This window comes from Nycticebus coucang, chromosome 23 (assembly GCF_027406575.1).
Source record: "Nycticebus coucang isolate mNycCou1 chromosome 23, mNycCou1.pri, whole genome shotgun sequence".
In the NCBI taxonomy this organism is placed as follows: Eukaryota; Metazoa; Chordata; class Mammalia; order Primates; family Lorisidae; genus Nycticebus; species Nycticebus coucang.
Genome location: NC_069802.1, coordinates 11,116,456 through 11,137,251, shown reverse-complemented (window position 1 = coordinate 11,137,251; position 20,796 = coordinate 11,116,456). Strand labels below are relative to the sequence as shown.

The window sequence follows — 20,796 nt, the reverse complement described above, 5'->3', positions numbered from 1 at the left end:
CTCTTAAGCCCAAGAATTTGAGGTTGCTGTGAACTATGAAACTATGACATCATGGCACTCTACCCAGGTGATGGAGTGAGACTCTGTCTTAAGAAAAACAAAACAAAAAAACAGTGTAACCTGGTTTCTTGTACCCTCAATGAATCCCCAACAATAAAAAAAATTAAAAAAGCTGATCACTATGTATTAAAAGCTAACTATGCTAAACTACTCTACCCCAGTCTGTACTAACAGCTGGTCTTCCAGACACAGGACAGGCCAAAATGCCTACCCTGAGAAGTTTATAATAATCACTAATAGCAATAATTCAATGACTCCAAGGAAAGCTGGCCTTCCAGAGGACAGACCACCTTGGGTCAGGACACAGCTGTAAGACTGGTTTTTCCTACAGACCCCGGAGGACTAAGCAAAGGTGTCAAGACGTGACTTTTTTAAATGATTGCTCTGAGTTCTGTGTCTCTGAATATGAGTCTTGTAAGTCTGCGTGTCTGGGGAATTATTCGTGTGTGCTGTACTTAGTATAACGTCTCTAGGGTTCATCCACGTAGTAAGTGAGTCAGCTTCGTGCCTTTCTAAGGCTGAATGATATTTCATTGTTTTGCCCATTCTTCATCTCTTCCCTACCTTCAAAAACTAAAACAAAACTTTTATTACTCCCAGGAATCATACTTTTCTTGGAGTCATTGAATTATTGCTGTTAGTTATTATTATAAACGTCTCAGGGTAGGCATTTTCTTTCTTGCCTGCTTGCTTGTATCCATAGCAAGTAGAATACTGCTTTGATATGTATTTGTTGAAATATATAAATCATCGACTTATTAAGTTATTAGAAATTTTTTATTATAAATTATTATTATTATTTTTGAGACAGAGCCTCACTATGTCACCCCAAGAAGAGCGCCGTGGTGTCACAGCTCACAGCAACCTCAAACTCTTGGGCTTAAGCGATTCTCTTATCTCAGCCTCTCAAGTAGCTGGGACTATAGGCATTTCCACCACAACACTTGGCTATTTTTGTTGTTGTTGTTGTCATGTTCAGCAGGCTGGGCCGGGTTCCAACCCACCTGCCTCAGTGTATGTGGCTGACACCCAAACCACTGAGCTACCGGTGCCGAGCCTATAAATTTTATTTAAAAAGGGAAAAAAAATCATCAATTTTCACTGACCATATAATAAAACTACAATCTTCATTCAGTCAGGTCCTAACCTCTTTTTCTACATTTAGGATTATAATCCAGAGCCTAGGAATTTTTTATTTCTCTCCAATGGCTCACTATTGGGATAAACTGTCAATTCAATAATGATTCTATTTAGAGAAGGTTATCTTTTAAAATTTAACTCATTTTTATAATTCTATCATTTTTGTAAAGTTTTCTAGTTTTCTTCCTACTAGCCATACACATACCTGCCTTAGGTTTCTCCCCTGTAGAAAGGCTACACTGATGAACCTTTGAAGATTGAGTGCTTTTCCAAGGGAGTTAACAAGTTAGAGAAAAGCCCCAAATCTGTTACTCTGCCTCCTTTGAAACATCCTGGTTGAGGGACTCCTTAGAGATGGTTTTATTACCCTGTGGTGCTCCCCCCAAACACACAGCTCCCACCTTTCTCTCTTTTAAAGCCATCTGCCATGTAATGAGGTCATTTATTACTAACTGCTCCTGTCTGCACCTGTTTCAGTTAATCCTCTTGGGTCTCCTCAGGAAGCATCTTCTTCAAAAAGTCATCGTTATCCTTGTCATCAAAAAATCTTTGATGGTTAACTTGCAGGTATTGTTTGCTTTTCATACAAACTTTCTAGATCTTTCCAAATTGTGGTTCCTTCCTCCCTGCTACTTCTCAAGGCTTTGCCTGTTCCCGATTAGGTAGATATTTCTTTGGAAAACGCGCACTATGTTACTGTATTCCGAGTTCCGTCCCATCTCCTGGGCACTTTTCTCCTTACCCCCTTTCCCTGTTACGTGATCTCAGTGGATTGCAAGATCTCCTTATTCATTGAACTTGAGACACAAAGATACTCTAGATTACTTGTGAGATGAAACCTACGACTGTAACATCTATATTTTTATAGCAAAACAGAAATTTTATATAACTAGGATGCCAGTGAGCCCTTTCCTGGCAATGTTACGCTGATGGATGGCAACTTCCCAGGGACTCGTCAAAACCAACTCAGCTTTCAGACTCCAAAAAGTTATATCATTTGAATTTAAACTTGCAAACATTTCTCAAGTTATCTATGCGTTCCAGGCCCGTGAGACACCATGGTGTGACCCTGCAAAGGCTGTTCCCAAAGGCCTGAGTCGTGGTACAGAAGCACCACCGGGCTCCACTGAGTGGTGAATTCACCACTGTGTACCTGTTAACCAGAGCCACACTCCATGCTCATCTGAACTTCAGCCTGACAACGTGAACTTCCACTGAAACCCTTCAGTGGCGGCACCTCCTGGCTGGTCTGACTCAAAACATCCCTCCTAGAAAGCCAAAAGACAGGAATGCAATAGCAAGTCTCTGTTCTGGGGCTTATCATTAAGAGCTGTTTATACTGTGTCTTATTTTAGCTGAAAAGAATTCTTACCCATTTCAAATTGTATTATGTGATAGATATTCCTGATTTATATTCCAGAGACTCACGTAGACACTCTTTGGAATACTGTGCATTCCATAATGGAAAGGTCTCTGCCATGGCTTAAAGTAATGATAGTGATGACATTTCTGTGACCTGCTCTTTGCTCATCTTTGTGCTTTCCAGCTCTAACCATTCTCTGCCTCAGCAACACCAAACTATTTCCTTGCTTGGGCTGTTCTCTACTTGGAAAGCCCTTCTTACACTCATAGCCTAGGAAACAGTAGTAACAAGGAACCTTTCCAAACGACAGCTCCTGGGTAGAGTGCCCTCCCCTCTGATAACTATTATGCATCACAATAATTAGCATCTTATGTCTTAACTATCTGTTGGCTTCCTCCATGGCACACAAACTCCTCAGGATGGACTCTCTTTATTAACTTTTTGACCCACTGACACCTGACACATGGGCACCCCATAAACATCGGTTGAATCAAACTGAATTGGGCTCTTACAGAAGAAAACTTATTAATTTCTGTATAAAAACAGACTGGGCAGAACACCCAAAAAATAACCAAGGGGAAGGGTGTTTCAGATAAACCCCAATATGTTTGCAATTATCCTCAGCAGCTTTTGATTACTCAGAGACAAAGAAAACCCTTGGCTTGGGTTATCCCAAACAAATAAACAAACATTTTAGAAAATATGCAAATTAGATGCCAGCTCACAATGTTTATGTGCTTCTTTCCCTTGGACATTTTTTTGGGGGGGTGGGTGACGAGGGGCTAGAAGAGGGGTGGTCTCCCCGTGTAGCTCAGAAGGAACATCCGGATCTAGCTGGATCCTGCTAGAAACAACTTCTGCACTTGTGTCCTCTGCTGACATGAGTAACGAGAAAATAAATGACTGAAAAGGTGCTCGGAGGAAAAGCAAGAAGAGCTAGTTGGGACCTGGATCAATCAGAAGTTCATTTTTTCCAAATATAGCAAAACTAAACTGGGCGTTGTGGCGGGCACCTGTAGTCTCAGCTAATGGGGAGGCTGAGGCAAGAGAATCACTTGAGACCAAGAGTCTGAGGTTGCTGTGAGCTGTGATGCCACAGCACTCTACTGAGACAGTGAGACTGTCTCAAAAACAAACAAGCAAACAAAAATATAGTAAAACCTGACTCAGTAGGCATATCTCAATGCATACTGAGAACTGAACTGGCCCAAGAAAATAGTGTTTGCAGAAAAGCATCTCAAGAGCACTAGAAATCGTGTGGCTCTGAAACATTATTTTGTAGGAATACAGTTCCCAGAATAGTAAAAATAATTAAGAACAGAATTTGTTTCAGTTTATTTTAATCTTCTTTATTGTGCTATTTAAGAAACTTAAAAGTAATAGAAAAATGAAGAGAATTAGGAATAGAATATTTTTCATTAGGAGAATAACTTCAAAATGTTCTGATATTACTGATAAATTGTGTAAGGCAGGGTATCTAATTATCAACAGTCAATACTTTCACTTGTTATGTCATTCATTCTTATAGGATTTTATGATTTTGTGATGAGACAATTGTCTTGTTGTGTCACCCTGGCTAGAGTGCAGTGGCATCATCATAGCTCACTGCAACCTCAAACTCCTGGGCTCAAGTGATCCTCCTGCCTCAGCCTCCTGAGCAATTGGGACTATAGGCACCTGCAACCAAGCCTGGCTTATTTTTCTATAATTTGTAGAGATGCGATCTCACTATGGTACTTGACTAATCTTGAACTCTTGGCCTCAAGAAGTCCTCCTGCGCCTGTAGTCCCAGCTGCTCGGGAGGCTGAGGCAGGAGAATCGCTTAAGCCCAGGAGTTGGAGGTTGCTATGAGCTGTGTGAGGCCATGGCACTCTACCGAGGGCCATAAAGTGAGACTCTGTCTCTACAAAAAAAAAGAAGTCCTCCTGCTTCAGCCTCCCAAAAATGCTAGTATTATGGGCATGAGCCACTATTTTCTGTCTGATACTTTAAAATGCTATCTCATAAGGCATCAACAGCTTGATTACTATTATAGTTATTCAGTCCGCAAAACACAATGACCTATATTTTAAGGATGTAGAAATGATTTTTATACAACTCAAAACTTCAAAAAAAGCACTTAGCTACAGAAAAACATAAAAGCTGTTATATGGGCTATGTAGAAAAATGGCTGACTTCCATGGCAGAGACTTTTAGTTGCCCCCTCCAGCCTATTTCTTTTCCCCTGTCTTCTTTAGATGCAATTACTTTGATCCTTGGCTGGACACTTTTCCTCCAGTTGAAAGACTACCTTCCTCTGGCTGTCTAGTTGCAGCTGGTTGTGGCCATGTGATTAGCTTTTGGCCAATGAGATCAAAGTGGAAATGCAGTGGTGATATCTAGGAAGGAGCCAGACATCAGAAAGGGTTAATCTTTCTCCCCTCTCTCACTGAGTGGAATGCTGGTGAAATGGTAGAGCCTCGGCAGCTATTTTGGACTAAGAGGTCGGACACCAGGGTTGGCAGTGATGACTGTGCCGGTGCCACACTGGTCCAAGATGACCTGCCTCCCACTTGGCTTCTTCTACATAGGAGAGAAATAAGTTTCAATCTTGTTTAATCCACAGTTAATACAGTTATCTTAAAACAGTAGAAATATGCCATAACATGACTTTGGCTTTGGATGAAACATACTAGGGAGTTTATGTGATAACTTAGAATAAGGTTTCATCAACGCATGATGAAATGCAGGAATTACATCCAGTTACGAGCTTTAGTGAAACGGAAAGCACAATGCCATTTATAATCTCCTTTATGAGTATTTATGATAGAACCCTTGGCCTGTTGAACTCAGCTGCAGTGGCTCCCGGGCTGGGGAGGGTGATGGTCTGGCCTCAGCCACCTCACTGACCCATCTCAGAGTGCTCCCTCCAGCCTACGCTGCTCCAGCCACTGGCCTTTTTCTTGAATGGAAGAGCTCATTCCTCCCTTAGAGCAGGGGTCCCTGCTGCTCCTTGAGCCTAAAAAGCTCTTCTTCATACAACAGGTGCCCCTGCATCATTTGAGTTCTGTCCCAACTTCACAAAGACCTTCTGAGAGCACAGATTACAGTCCTGTCCTTTGTCATATCACCTCTGTTCTTCCTACCACTTACCACTTTGTGAAATGATGTTTACCATTCCTCATTTAGCCATTTGTCAACTGGCTTAGCGACTATTTCTCACTCTAGTCCCCTCGGTCTGAAATGCAATGAGGATCCTGCCTAATCAACCTGGTGTCTAGAAACAGGGCCTGGCGCTGATGAAGCTCTCCACACACATTTATGGAATGAATGAAGCGAGCATGAATTGACTCCGGAGCTGACGGTTAAAGCTCTGCCATCCCACGAGCAGGCTTCGCTCAGCTTCCACGCCCTGCTCACTGCCTTCACATCTGGGTACCCCTCGTCACCTCTCATGTCTATGACATCCATGCCCATCAACAGCAATGAGATCCTTCCAGGGCAAGGACCCATTCCGTCCATCTTTATATCTTCCAGTGCCTAGCACAGAACCCGGTACACACAAGACACTCAACATACATTTGCTATATATTGTAGGAAAGGGAGCTGTGTCCACAACGAGCAACGCCAATTCTCGTGATGACTCTGAGGACAGCTTTAACTGTAAGGTGAGCGCAGATGTTCTGATTCACGATGACGTTTGCTGCATCACATCTCCCTTTCCCTCTTAGCTTTTCTATCTACACTTCTTACAAAATGGGCTTAGAAGTGGCCATCAGCCAGTTGCTTTTAGAACTGCGGAGGTCTGCCTGTCCCATTTACTGTCAGGGCCCTGAGACTGGGACCAATGGCACATTTTACTGGATGGGCTCGCGATCGTCGGCTCATTGAAGAACATCTGACAGAGTTCTGGGTAGTTGTTCCCTCCCACCCCGGCTACTTGGCTAAACACAGTGGGGGGAAGCCCCATCATATCTAACACCACCCCACCCATCAACAACGGCCGTCTGCTGACCCATAAATATTCCAGGCTATCCAGGCAATTAAAAGCTGATAGGTGAATAAGGAGTATTTTAACCAGGAAATTCCGCCTATGAAAAGTAATTTATTATGTCGGGTAAAATAGGCCACAGCACAATTTACGAAAATCATATCGCTAATGTAGTTTATTAATACCCTTCCTACAGAGGTGACACCAAAGGGTTCAACAAAGAATTTTATTGTTTTTCAGAAAGCCTTTACAAACCTCAATCAAGAGATCTGAGATTCTGTAAAACACATGCTTGTTCCTTAACTTTAATTTCCTTCAGTAGTTTTATAGATCCCTTAGGCCAGAGAGAGCAGAAACAGATGGTGCTTGGGAGGATGTTACACAGTGCTTGTCTGCAATGCCATGATAAATTTAAAACTTTTGCTAATACTAACCTTCTGGTATTAATCCTGATATGAAATGATCCTTGATGTATATTTTAATCTGGTTTACTAATCATATCGGCTGTAAAATATTTTCTTCTAGAAATTAAAAAAATACCCAGTAACGTCATTTGGACAAGTCGGAAAAGCAGGCCAGCATGTGTTTATATAACATAACACTTTCCCCCAGGGCCCACCTTGCCCCATAAATTGTTGTACTGGTGTGAAAAAATACAAGTCAGGTCTGAAAAAAAAGTTCTCTTAAATCACAACCATATTTGTGAGAAGTGGGGAAGACAGCGACGTATTTAAAGTCACAGCCAAGTTTGTCACACTATTTCTCTTTATTTTCCTTTCCCCAATGATTTCTTATGGCTGTATTTTCCAATTGTCTGCCTTCCCATAATCCAATCCTTGCTCTCCCAACGCCCTCTCCATAATAATTTCCTTTTGCACAGTTGACTATTTCAGTAATTTGCAGTCCTGGGTTACTTGTTAATTATTATCATTTGAATCATTTTATTCTGGGCAGAGGTGTAGAATTACTGTAGGAAGGAATGTTTCCCAAATGGTAACACCGTGCCCACCGCTGAGAACAACCACGTCTTGGGGTGGGGGGAGAGTACGTGGAGTTTGTGCTGAACTCTGAGAAATTTGGGGAGCAGCTGTCTGGCCACTTGAGGCCTGTAGTAGAGTGAACTGAAGTGGGTCGGGTGGGGGCTGAGAAGCTATTTGACAGCATGAAAAGAACCCCCGTCAGGGACAGAGGCAGCTCAGGACAGCTGAGGGTGGAAAGATTACACGCAGATGACCACGGGTTAGTTTACCAACCAGATGGAAGGAAGGGCTTTAACTGCTCCCACTGACACTAAAAGGCTTCAAACCTTTCAAGCTGATAAGGCCAGGAGGAAAGGCGGGGTGGCGGGGAAAGACAAGATGAAGGAAGAAATGGGAAAGGAACAGGCAGCGGTGTGTGTAGGCGGCTTAAGGGGACAGACTTGGTCTGGGTTCACATGGCAGCTCAGAATCTGAGGAGCTGTGTGACCTTGAGAAAGTGACTTAACCACTCTGTGTCTGTGAAGTGTCTAGCAAGACTTGCCCCAGAGTGTTGCTGTGAACAGTAAATGAGCGAAAACATGGAAACTGCCTTTAGCAGCGACTGGACCTCCATAAGGAGGGAGCTGAGTGGCGACCACACATTCTCTGGTGGGGTAGGACGACTAGGTTTTCCATTTTACAATTTTTGTTGTTTAATGAGATGGGTATTATTTATAGTAATATTGGTGCTGAGAAGAGGCAAGAAGCTAGGATATGAAGTGAGATGGAATTTGCATAGATGAGGTTAAGGGAGATAGGTGTGTGTTGAAAATGGAGAATTAGAAAACTGGGCACTTTTTAAGAAGGGGGGCACTTTTCTCTGTGGTTAACTTGTGGAAATTCTTTTTTTTTGAGACAGAGCCTCACTTTGTCACTCAGTAGAGTGCTGTGGTCTGTAGTAGAGTGAACTGCAGTGGGTCAGGTGGGGGCTGAGCTCACAGCAACCTCAAACTCTTGGCTCAAGCCATCCTCTTGCCTCAGCCTCCCAAGTAGCTGCAACGACAGGCGCCCACCACAAACGCCCGGCTAGTTTTAGAAATGGGGTCTCACTCTTACTCAGGCTGGTCTCCTGAGCTCAGGCAATCTACCTACCTTGGCCTCCCAGAGTGCTAGGATTATAGGCATGACCCCCTGTGCCTGGCTGGAAATTCTTCAAGGACCTGGGTAAGCTGGGAAATAGCAGATCAACTGACTGCAAGACAGGTGGCTACAAGACAAAGAAAGTTCCCATCCGGGCATGAAAACCAGCACAGCCCTGGGCCCCAGTGAGAAGATACTGGATTTTTTTTTTTTTTTGTAGAGACAGTCTCATTTTACTGCCCTCGGTAGAGTGCTGTGGCGTCACACGGCTCACAGCAACCTCCGGCTCTTGGGCTTAGGTGATTCTCCTGCCTCAGCCTCCTAAGTAGCTGGGACTACAGGCGCCCGCCACCAAGCCTGGCTATTTTTTGGTTGCAGTTCGGCCCGGGGCTGGGTTTGAACCCGCCACCCTTGGTATATGGGGCCAGTGCCCTACTCACTGAGCCACAGGCGCTGCCCAATACTGGATTTTTAAAAATGTTAGTGGAAACCAAGGGATTGGAAAGAAAGACCTCAATTGAATTCTCTGGGTCACTGGCTACTTCTTTGTAGTAGGGTTTGAAATATGAATTTTTGTTTTTTTGGAGACAGTCTTACTGTGTTGCCCTCGGTAGAATGACGTGGCGTCACAGCTCATAACCTCCAACTCTTGGGTTCAGCCTCCCAAGTAGCTGGGACTACAGGCACTCACCATAATGCCTGGCTTGGTTAAGAGACGGGTTCTTGCTCTTAGTTCTCGCTCTTGCTCAGGCTGGTCCCAAACTCCTGAGCTCAGGCAATCCACCTGCTTCGGCCTCCCAGAGTGCTGGGATTACAGGTGTGAGCCACAGCGCCCAGCCTGTGAAATCTGTATTTCACTAAAATGAGGAGGGCCTGACATCAAACAGTGCCTGGAGAACACAGTAGGTGCATAATATATGTTGGCTCCCTTCCTTCATGTTGAGAGAAGTGGCTCTGTCTTTAGACGGGGGCTGAAAAGATGGGTTAAGAATATAAACTGGAATGAGGGTGAAATCCTGATCGACGTGTGAATCAAGCTGAATATAGAAGCATGAGACCCAGACTGCAAATAGCCTACTCTGGATAATTTGCACCCTGAGAGACTGTTAACTAGAGCAGCACAGTGTGTGCCCTTTCAGCATTTAAGATGCTCCTCTGAAGAAAACACCAGAACTACAGGAGAATCTGGATCTCAGGAAGGGGAAGGCACCTAGGGGGCAGGATGGGCGCGCTGCTGCTGCTGCAGTGTTGATGTGACCCAGTGATCCTCACGGCCTGGTGTGGGAAGGACTCATCAAATGACACTAGCATCCTGCTCTGCTTCTGGAAGTCTTTAAACGCTGGAAACCCCTCGATAGTGGAAAGATGCACTTATTTGAGCTGAAATTTCTGTAACTCCTACCCCACCGATTCTCATCTGTTTGTCTATGACAAAGATGCAAGCAAAATATTTTATTGAACAATCTTTTAACGCTTATTTGCAGCACTAGGAGCCTCACACCGTCGTGTCTGAGTAAATGAATGAAGGCCTGAAGGGCAGGCTGCTCCAGGGGGAGGTGCAGCAGCCGGGACAGGTGACGGAGGCAGTGCTGTGGGGGAGGATCAAGGACGAGCAAGGGGGCCGCAGCGTCTACAGGGAGGAGAGGAGAAAGCGAAGGTGGCGGCTCTGCTGCGAAAGCAGAGCCCCGAGATGTCCTTTTTCTGTAGAAGTCCTCAAAATACGGGCAAGGAGGAGAGTTCCTTCAGACTGTGAATCCTCAGATCAAACACTGCATTCCTCTGAATAACTGTCATCAGAGCCGTGTTCAACGGTGCAGACTCTGGGACCAGATATCCAAGGCAAACTCTTATGTCTGCCGCTATGAGCAGGACGTCCCACAATGGACTTCATTTGTCTGTGTCTCACTGTCAAGTGGTTACCATAATAAACAATGTGCCGGGGGAGTTAACGGAAGCACATCCTCATGATGGTTGTGCCAAGCTCAAGGCGGTCTGCCCTGACTTCCTCTCCTCTCATTCCTCACACCCAGCCTGTACTGGCAAATCCTACTGACTTTCCCCCCAAACTACACACAGAATCTGACCACTTAGCATCATCGCTGCTGTCTTGGCCCAACACACACCATGATCTCTAGCCTGGTTCACTGGAATTAAACCCTACGTGGCTTGCAACACAACAGTCAGAGTCCTGCTATGAAAATATCAGTCAGATCATGACACTTCTCGTTTTTTTTTTTAGACAGAGTCTCATTATGTCACCCTCGGTAGAGTGCTGTGGTGTCATAGCTCACAGTAACCTCAAACTCTTGGGCTTAAGCAATTCTCTTGCCTCAGCCTCCCAAGTAGCTGGGACTGCAGGCACCCGCCACAATGCCTGCCTATTTTTCTGTGCAGTTGTCATTGTTGTTTTAGCTGGCCCAGGTTGGGTTTGAACCTGCCAGCATGGGTGTATGTGGCCGGCGCCCTACCCACTGAGGTATGGGTGCCGCCTGGTTGTTATTATTATTGTTTTTAATCAGAACATCAGTAAAAGCTATAGAAGGCTCTCTGGGAACACAACTGAAAACCCGGCTCTCGGTTCCCCCTGTCTGCTGCCCTTTTCTCTATAGCACTTCTATCCCTCCACGTAACTCACTTACTTATTTTATTCATGGCGTGTCTCCTCATACTAGAAAAGTGAGCTATAGAAGGGAGCAAATTTTTGTCTATTTCATTCAGCACTTTAATCTACAGGGCCCCAAACAATAGTTAAGCTGGGTGGCCAGCAAGGTGGCTTCCCCTCTAAGTCCAGCACTCTGGGAGGCTGAGGCAGGTGGATCGCCTGAGCTCAGGAGCTCGAGACCAGCCTGAGCAAGGGTGAGACCTCATCTCTACTAAAAATAGGTATTGTGGTGGGCATCTGCAATCCCAGCTACTCGGGAGGCTGAGGCAAAAGGATCACTTAAACGCAAGAGTTTGAGGTTGCTGTGAGCTATGACGCCATGGTACTCTACCCAGGCGGACAAAGTGAGACTGTGTCTCAAAAAAAATAAAAATAGGGCAGTGTCTGTGGCTCAGCGGGTAGGGCGCCGGTCCCATATGCCGGAGGTGGCGGGTTCAAACCCAGCCCCGGCCAAATTAAAAAAAAAAAAAAAAAAAAAAAATAAATAAAAATAAAAAAATAAAAAGAAAGTTGAGCTGATTGCATGAATATACATAAAGTACTTAACTTAGAGATGTACCTGGAATAAAGTAAGTGCTCACTGTCCCTTAGGCATTATTGGTGTTACTATTTCTCCCACATCTTGGTTATCTTTCAAAAGAATTCTATTTGATCAGTGCCCCTTCAGAACCATGCGGTACCTCCTCCTCCAAAATCCCTCCTGAGCCAGCACAGGGATCAGGCTGCTGTCTTCACTGTGTCACCTCACTTCTACATTCCACCATCTGGGGGCTCTTAGTAAGCTTTTAGGTAACCAAAACTTAGTTACATACATAATGAGTTACATCACTTTGGAAGGAATCGCTGCCAGATCAACACAGCAAAGGAGTGGGGCCCAGGGGCACGGTCTCCAGATTAGACACTTACGACCCGGTTAGTGGTCGTGACAGAAAGGTACCGGCACACCACCCCCCACGGGGGTCCAGAACATTCTAAGGAATTCAGGTTTCTCTGGAACGTGCTTCACCGTTTAGATCACATAACATGTGCTAAGTCAGACAATGCTAATATTTATACTCATGACGATGTTACTTACAACTGTCTATGAGAGGTCAGACAGTTAAGTTTGAGAACTCATCCTACAAAAAGTGCTCCATACCTCAGGGCTGAATGTCACTAAAGTCACCTTCAAGTCCTCCCCTCAGGAAGCCAGGCGCTGACACCAGTGCCTAGTCTGTCCCTGAATGCAATTTTGGAACTCTTTTTCCAGACTGACCATCTCAGCTGTCATCATACAAGGTGTGACAATGAAGTCTACGAATTTGCCACTGTGTGCTTAGTTTGGCAGCACTGTACAAAAAACTCAGTAAGTTTCATAACTTCGGAAAATCAGTGTTTCTCAGTCTGTGTCGATGAATGACAGTGTCTTGCTGAGTGGCAATCATTATTGTTACGTTTCTGTGTGCCGTACGACAGCTCAGACGGCCATTCCAGAGAAAGAGTTCCAAAATCACTCTGAAGGGTGGTCCAGGCACTGGCATCAGTGCTCAGCTTCCCAGGGGACCATAGTGATACTCAGCAATGAGGTATGTAGCACTTTTTCTAGGTTGAGTTTATAAACTGAATTGTCAGACCTTGTATAATAATCTATTATATACATAAATATATACATATATATTATAATACATAAAATCTGGCAGCACTATATTGTTATTGAAAGTTAGAGGAAGAAATGTGTAATCAATTTTGTACACAAAGACACTGGTACATAAAAGACTTTTCCTCATGTACCTGGCTGGTGTGTATATACATATTTGGCTACACTGGTGAAAAAGATAGAATTTTAAGAGTAAAACCTAAGAATAGTCATTTCTTTCTGAGATTATCTGGGTTGTCACAGGATGTAACTAAGTGCCTCTGTATCCATAATGAAGATGTCAGAAGCGGAGTGTAGTAAATGGTAAATGAAGGTCAGCAACCCTGGAGAATTTGTGCAGCATTCTTTTTTTTTTGAGACAGAGTCTCAAGCTGTTGCCCTGGGTAGAGTGCCGTAGCGTCACAGCTCACAGCAACCTCAAATTCTTGGGCTTAGACGATTCTTTGCCTTAGCCTCCCAAATAGCTAGGACTACAGGCACCCACCACAATGCCTGGCTATGTTTTTTTCGTCGTTGCAGTTGTCATTGTTGTTTTAGCTGGCCTGGGCCGGGTTCGAACCCACCAGCCTTGGTGTATGTGGCTGGCGCCCTCCCCACTGAGCATGGGCGCCGCTCTTGTGTAGCATTCTTATTGTATTTTGAAGTGGCTGTGAGGCTCATTTACATATACACCGTCACCAAAATGCTTTGCGAGCACTAAATTTAAAGTATTATTATTATTATTATTTTTTTTTTTGTAGAGACAGAGTCTCACTTTATGGCCCTCGGTAGAGTGCCGTGGCCTCACACAGCTCACAGCAACCTCCAACTCCTGGGCTTAAGCGATTCTCTTGCCTCAGCCTCCCGAGTAGCTGGGACTACAGGCGCCTGCCACAAAGCCCGGCTATGAAGTATTATTATTATTAATTTTTTTTTTGTAGAGACAGAGTCTTACCTTATCGCCCTCGGTAGAGTGCTGTGGCATCACACAGCTCACAGCAACCTCCAAATCCTTGGGCTTAGGCAATTCTCTTGACTCAGCCTCCCAAGTAGTTGGGACTACAGGCGTCCGCCACAACGACCGGCTATTTTTTTTGTTGTTGCAGTTTGGCTGGGGCTGGGTTTGAACCCGCCACCCTCGGCATATGGGGCCGGCGGCCTACCCGTATTATTATTTTTTGAATAGATAAAACAGATGTACATTTGGACAAGCTAGTAAAGTCTACAGTTGAATTAACTCATTCTTCATATTTTCACTGGAGCACCAGCTATTTAAACACTATTCAAAGTAGCAGTAGTTATAAAATAACAAAGAAAGAACCTCTGTTAGCACTTCCCACTGCGTACGAAGTAATCAGATGGAGTCCTGACACTCATTCTGCTTTGGATTAAACACAGCATCACCACAAGTCTCAAGAGACGATATTAAGTTCTGTGTTTGGGTAATACTGGGAATTCTATAGGCAATGGCAGAATCAGATTTGGCTGGCAAAAAGCCAGTCAAACTTTACACTTGTCCTAGACGTAGGTGGTCAAAAACCTCAGTTCTCGTCATCAAATCTACTGGCCATAGTTGCTCAAACTATCGGGCAAAAATCTTGTGTTACTCATTTTGAAAATAAACATTAAGAAATGAGATAAAACAAGGCAAAGACTTAAGTCTCATGAAAAAGACATTAGATTAGACTTGACCTCAGGGAAAAGCAGGTCCAATCAGACACAACACATCAAACAAAAACAAAGAACGGAGTTGGGTTCTCCAAATGGCACGCGTTGTCACATAGTCATTGATTTTATTTCCAAAGATTCAGAAATCAAGGTAAAGAGGAGATGCTTTCATAGCTCTGTGTTCTTCAAATACACGCTGTTGCGTTCCTAGGGCTCACCGTGCATGTTTCCACTTCCCTTGTGGTAAAGGAAGTGCACGCTCCTGAGATGTCTGGTTCTGCTCTAATGGTATATAAGGCCACTCTCTAATACATTTAACCACAATTTTTTTTAAAATATGTCTGCATTTTGCTAATTTATAAAAAGCAGGATGCTGTCAGATAAAATTTCATGAAAGCGATCTGTACACCAGACTGTCAAAAGTGAAAGGTACTTGGGCAGTACTTAGGGGCACAAGTACCCGGTAACCGCTGGACAGTCTTCCTGGGACTGTGTGGGGACAGCGCACTGCAACCCGGCTCACGTTACCTTCATTTGCAAGTTACTGTGAGGTCACAGGAAATCCCAAAATGTTTTCCACATTTTCTTTTATGTATTTTATGTCAAATTTCCTGCAATTGAAATCACAAACCCTCCTACTGCTGGAATGTCTTCTGAGGGAAGGGAGATCTTTTGACACTCCCCCACGAACACCTAATAACTCAATTCCTACCAGTGTAACAAGCAACGGCAAGACAGAATTGAAAATGGACCATGATAAGGCTGAGATGTCAGACACCCTAATTCTTTCAAAATGAAAACCAAACTGATGTCACTAAGACAATCAAAAAGTGCATTTAATCTAGGGACAAGATACTTTTCTTTAGAGTAAGAGATAACAGAAGAAATGTTAGACTGTCCTCAAGACAGAAACTCACCATCTCCCAGATGTCTTATCCAACACGTAGTCGAGGATTTATGATCTAAGTTAAAAACAGTATCTTCTATGTGGATATCCTTAACAAGATTCAAACTCCTGACAACTATCTTTTATTATGCTATGTTTATGAATAGAAAAGTAAAATGTTCAAGTTTTATATATTCTCTGAAGATTTATCACTCATAACTATGGAATTTAGGAATTGCTTTATTTATTTAATTTTTATTGAGATAGCGCTTCACTTGGTCACACTTGGTAGAGTGCCATGGCGTCATAGCTCACAGCAACCTCAAACTCTTGGCCTCAAGCAATTCTCTTGCCTCAGTTTCCCTAGCAGCTGGGACTACAGGCACCCGCCACAATGCCTGGCTACTTTTTGTTGCAGTTGTTATTGTAGCTTAGCAGGCCCAGGCTGGGTTTGAACCCACCAGCTCTGGAGCACATGGCCAGCACCCTAACCACTAAGCTACGAGTGCCCAGCCTAAGAATTGCTTTTCAACGGTCAAATACCAAATGATGAAAGTTCATTAACACATGCCAATTTTTAAGGTTTTGTCGCACCATGAGTTATTAGCACATATTACCTCTCCTGACATATCAGGGGCCATCGGGACAGCAGGCCACAGAGATGAGTAGATTCCAAAAAACACAACCCAGAGGGCGATGCTCCCCCAGATTGCTATGTGGCTGAACTGTGAACAAGGAAATACAAATCAGTAAACTGAGGACACAATGTCACATGTGCTCATATTAGTTTTGTATTATATCCATAAAAAATTATCTGTAGGCATTTCTCTATAATTGTTTGCGTGGTTTTCTCCTTTTTAAATTAGATCTTTCACGGAGTGCTCATCTTTTCTATAACAGTTTTGATGTCTGTGGTACTGGAATTTAGAGCCAATTGTTCCTTTACCTCCTTGTTAGTTTTCTCTTTTTTATCTCCTACCGTCTTTGGGCCTCCTTTATTTTTGCTCTTATGTTCTGGCTGAAGGATGTTAGACACTTGTGAGAATATTGTCTGTGGGCTGAGGACTGTTAAATCCAAATTTCTTGTGCCAATCTTTCCCTCGAGCTTAAGACTTGAATTTCTTTTTGTTTAATGGGTCTCTACTTGGCTATACATCTACTGCAAAACAAATGCATCTAAAATAGAACTTGTTTTATTCAGGTTATGCATTTATTAAAATCTGAAGACAAAATTTTTATTATTATTAGTCTGCAGAATCATTTCCCAATCGGTTTTCTGCAGAGTGCCAGCCTGTGAAACCTCTAAGAAAAGATTGGTAGTCAAGTATGTTTGAAAGTCTTCCTCCTTCCTGGGATACCCACATTATACAAAAATATAGGCTCTGAGAAGTCTTATGGTAATAAATTTAAGCTTGACTCAGTGTTTCCTAACTAAAACCCATAGTTTATCCCCAACACCCCAATACCCCATAATTAATAATCTGCAAAATAGGATAAAGGGACATACTGATTTAGAATGAGAAACAACCAAAAAATTGGAGCTAATACGTAAGTAAACAGTTGTCATCAGATATGCTCTTACCCACGTCCAGTAGGAGGTCTCCAACCCAGCTTTCAAACACACAGTTATCACCACAAACTACAACAGAAGGGGAAAATGCTATTTGATTTCATCAACATGATAGTTTATCAAATGACTGAAAGTGAGATTCTAAAGAATTGTTTTTTTTTTTGTAGAGACAGAGTCTCACTGTACCGCCCTCAGTAGAGTGCCGTGGCGTCACACGGCTCACAGCAACCTCTAACTCTTGGGCTTACGTGATTCTCCTGCCTCAGCCTCCCGAGCAGCTGGGACTACAGGCGCCTGACACAACGCCTGGCTATTTTTTTGGTTGCAGTTTGGCCGGGGCTGGGTTTGAACCTGCCACCTTCGGTATATGGGGCCGGTGCCCTACTCACTGAGCCACAGGCGCCGCCCGATTCTAAAGAATTGTTATCTCTGAAGGAACCAATGGGACCGTTTGGTAGATGGTTTGCTGCTTGTTTTGTATTTTCAACAAGGAAAGAAACAGGTGAATTAGCTGGCTGGCCAACAGCAGGACTGGGTGAAACCAAATGCGTGATCAAAAGTTAGATCAGGCAGTGAGTTTTCTCAGCAGGATACCTAATGCAATTAGGAAAAAAAAAAAAAGAAAAAAAAAAAAAAATAAAGAAAAAAAAAAAAAATGATAATAAAATGCAAATATTAATTAACTTAAGCTAGGTTAAAAGTTAAAATAAGAGATAGAGTTTGACACAAAATTAAGGAAGAACACCCTTCTAAGACCTGGGTGCCCCTGAGCATTCCGAGACATCCACAATTCGTTCTCTGATTTGTTTTTTATCTACTTTGTTAAGTATTTACTTATTTCTGTTTTTTTGCTCATGTTGTGTGACAAGCCACCAGTGCCCTCACAGATATTTTTCTTTCCTTTACTACTTCCGTGGGTTGATGTCAACGGAAACCCACATCTGCCAAGACTTAATCCCACTGTTACTTAGCATTCTTCTCTTCCTATCATTCTGCTGTTTAAATGCCTGATATTTATTTATTTATTTTTGAGACAGAGTTTCCCTATATCACCCTTGGTAGAGTGCCGTGGCATCACAGTTCACAGCAACCTCAAACACTTGGGCTTAGGTGATTCTCTTGCCTCAGCCTCCTGAGTAGCTGGGACTACAGGCACCCGCCTCAATGCCCAGCTATTTTTTGTTGTTGCAGTTGTAATTGTTGTCCAGCAGGCCCGGGCTGGGCTCGAACCCAACAGCCTTGGTGTACATGGCTGGCGCCCTACTCACTGAGCTATAGGCGCCAAGCCAAATGCCTGATATTTAAATACCATGTTACATTTTCTCCATCCACTGAGCCTGATATGTGGAGAGCTTGCTGGAATGTTCGACAGTATGCTTTCTCCACACAGAGGCTGAGCGGTGGGGCCTGAGCAGAGAAGGCAGAGCCTGGGTTGGACAGCTCAGAGTCCAGGCTTAGAGTGATTTTGGCAGACAGCAGTTGGGCTCCCTCAGTCACCAGCATTCAAATGGTCTTTCCACTGCTAAGGGAAAATGATTCAAACATGTATTTGGCTCTGCAATGGCTGTGCGTAGAGCCCGACTCCCCGGAGCACTGTCCACGCTGCTTGGCATGGTGACTCACACGTGGTGGCCCCACACCTTGTGTGCGTTAAATACTCCCAAAGCCTGGACCTTAACTATCTCATTTTAGTTATCACGAGCCTCCAGAATAATTACTGGTTACGCATCCAGGAAGATTTCAATTATATCTTCCACAAATTGAGGAAAACAAGAAAATACTAGTAATGAGGATCTTGTAAAATTGAAGAGAAAAGGAAAAGAAAAAAAAAAACCCCAGGGTAATGAGCATAAAGAGGCAATATTGAAAACAACAGTGGATAAAGCCCTTTCAAGTTGGTGAACCTAAATGACAGTTAAAAAACTTAATATAAAAATCTCTTAACAGTCAAAAGATTGTTATTTCAATTTTAAAGGGAACTGTAAACAACTCTTAAATCACACATTAAATTTAAAAATCACATAAAAACACAGATGAAAGGCTTTGATGTTCCCCAAATCAGGTGAATGTCCTGCACTCACCGTGTACACAAAGTTCCCCAGCAACAGATAATCAGAGGTTTTCCCATTTCCAAACACGGTACCTGTGTGGAAAGAAGAGAGGCCAGTTAGAAAGGGAAATGGGATTCTCTCAGAATTCTTTCAAAGAGAAATCAATTTAGAATTTTAACAAAAGAAGGTGAACCCAGGGACACATAATGTGGCCAGAAATGAGGTTAACTAAAAAACAAAAAACAAAACTCTCTGAGAAATCTCATAAAGTAGCTATCAAATAGTTCACAAATTAAAAACAAATTTCCAAGGGTCAACATGAAGAAGAAAACCTGACTTGTTAACCTATTCTTAGGGTCCATGAGCTTAAAAAAATAAAATCAAACTAATTGTTCAAACAAAGCTTAATGCAATGGGCATAGTAAGATAGGAGAAGGTATTCTGAACTTTCATAAGGAACTTATTTTTTTGAGACAGAGTCTCACTATGTCGCCCTCTGTAGAGTACTGTACCATCACGGCTCACATCACAGCTACCATTACAGCTCACAGCAACCTCAAACTCTTGGGCTTAAGTGATTCTCTTGCCTTGGCCTCCCAAGTAGCTGGGACTACAGGTGCCTGCCACAATGCCTGGCCATTTTTTTTTTTTGTAGTTGTCGTTGTTTAGCAGGCCCAGGCTGGGTTAACCCGCCAGCTCTGGTGTATGTGGCTGGTGCCCTAGCCACTGAGCTACTGGCACCAAGTCAGGAACTTTTTTAACAGTATGGATGAGGGTCACAGGGAACCTTCTTGCTATCCCTCAATATCAAAAGGTGTTGGCATGGGACCAAAGGGATGTATAAAAACTCACAGAGGGCCAAAAAGCACCAATATGATTCCAGGCATATGGCTCTTTGAGAGACTGGCTGAATTAAGGGGCATATTTTGAAGTAATTTGTTATTCTAGCAATAATTAATAAGCATGGCTTTAGATGAATTGGCCGCCAACAAACAAAAATTACTGATAGGATCAAATGAAAATGAAAATTGCTGAATAATGAAATTATTGGCACCATTGAAAAATTTAAAATCCATAAAAGGTGTAATATAATCTTTTACTTATACACATACTCATTTATTTAAAGTCTAATACATAGGGCAAAATGTCAGAATAAAGGATGGATAAAACAGAGAGAGTGGTGGTGGTGAACTTGGGAGACACAGACTGGGCTTAGTTCTATTACTAGTTGTGCTGTCTTGGATTATTCATAATCTATTGCCAGTGGAACTCAGTTTCTTCACCCGGGAGGAGTGACATTCCCTACCTGGAGAGCTCTGAGGTTAAAACGAGGTTACAACAGGCAGAGTACCAAGCTCAGTCTGCTGTGAGGCGGGTTTAGCATTTACAGAATTCAGGGAAATCACTTGTTTTCAGACTTTCTGGTCTCTGGATCCCTTTCGAAATCCCCACAAACTTTTGTTTTATGTGCTTTATTTCAATCAATATTTACTGAATTAAAAATTAGAATAGAAAATTTAAAATGACATACTGATTCACATAAAAACAAGACCCAACAAGGTGACATAAACAATGGGTTTTCTGAAAAGTAACTGTTTTTCAAAACAAACAAAAAAAAAGAGTAAGAAAACTGGCATTGTTTTACATTTTTACAATCTTTTACGTCTGGCTTAATGGAAGGCAGCTGGACTCTCATGTGATAATTTGGTTGA

General features: G+C 43.0%; 1 protein-coding gene across 7 annotated transcripts in view; it reads right to left on the bottom strand.

Annotated features, from left to right (window-relative positions):
* The window catches only part of ATP8A1 (ATPase phospholipid transporting 8A1), a 274,837-nt gene that overhangs the window by 21,746 nt on the left and 232,295 nt on the right, over nt 1–20,796 (bottom strand). For all 7 annotated transcript variants that reach the window (XM_053577693.1, XM_053577692.1, XM_053577687.1 and 4 more), the window contains 3 exons: nt 19,115–19,176; nt 17,046–17,102; nt 16,081–16,188 (listed from right to left, as the gene is read on the bottom strand). In XM_053577693.1, coding sequence (XP_053433668.1) covers nt 16,081–16,188; nt 17,046–17,102; nt 19,115–19,176 — 227 coding nt within the window. The remainder of the gene's footprint in view (nt 1–16,080; nt 16,189–17,045; nt 17,103–19,114; nt 19,177–20,796) is intronic.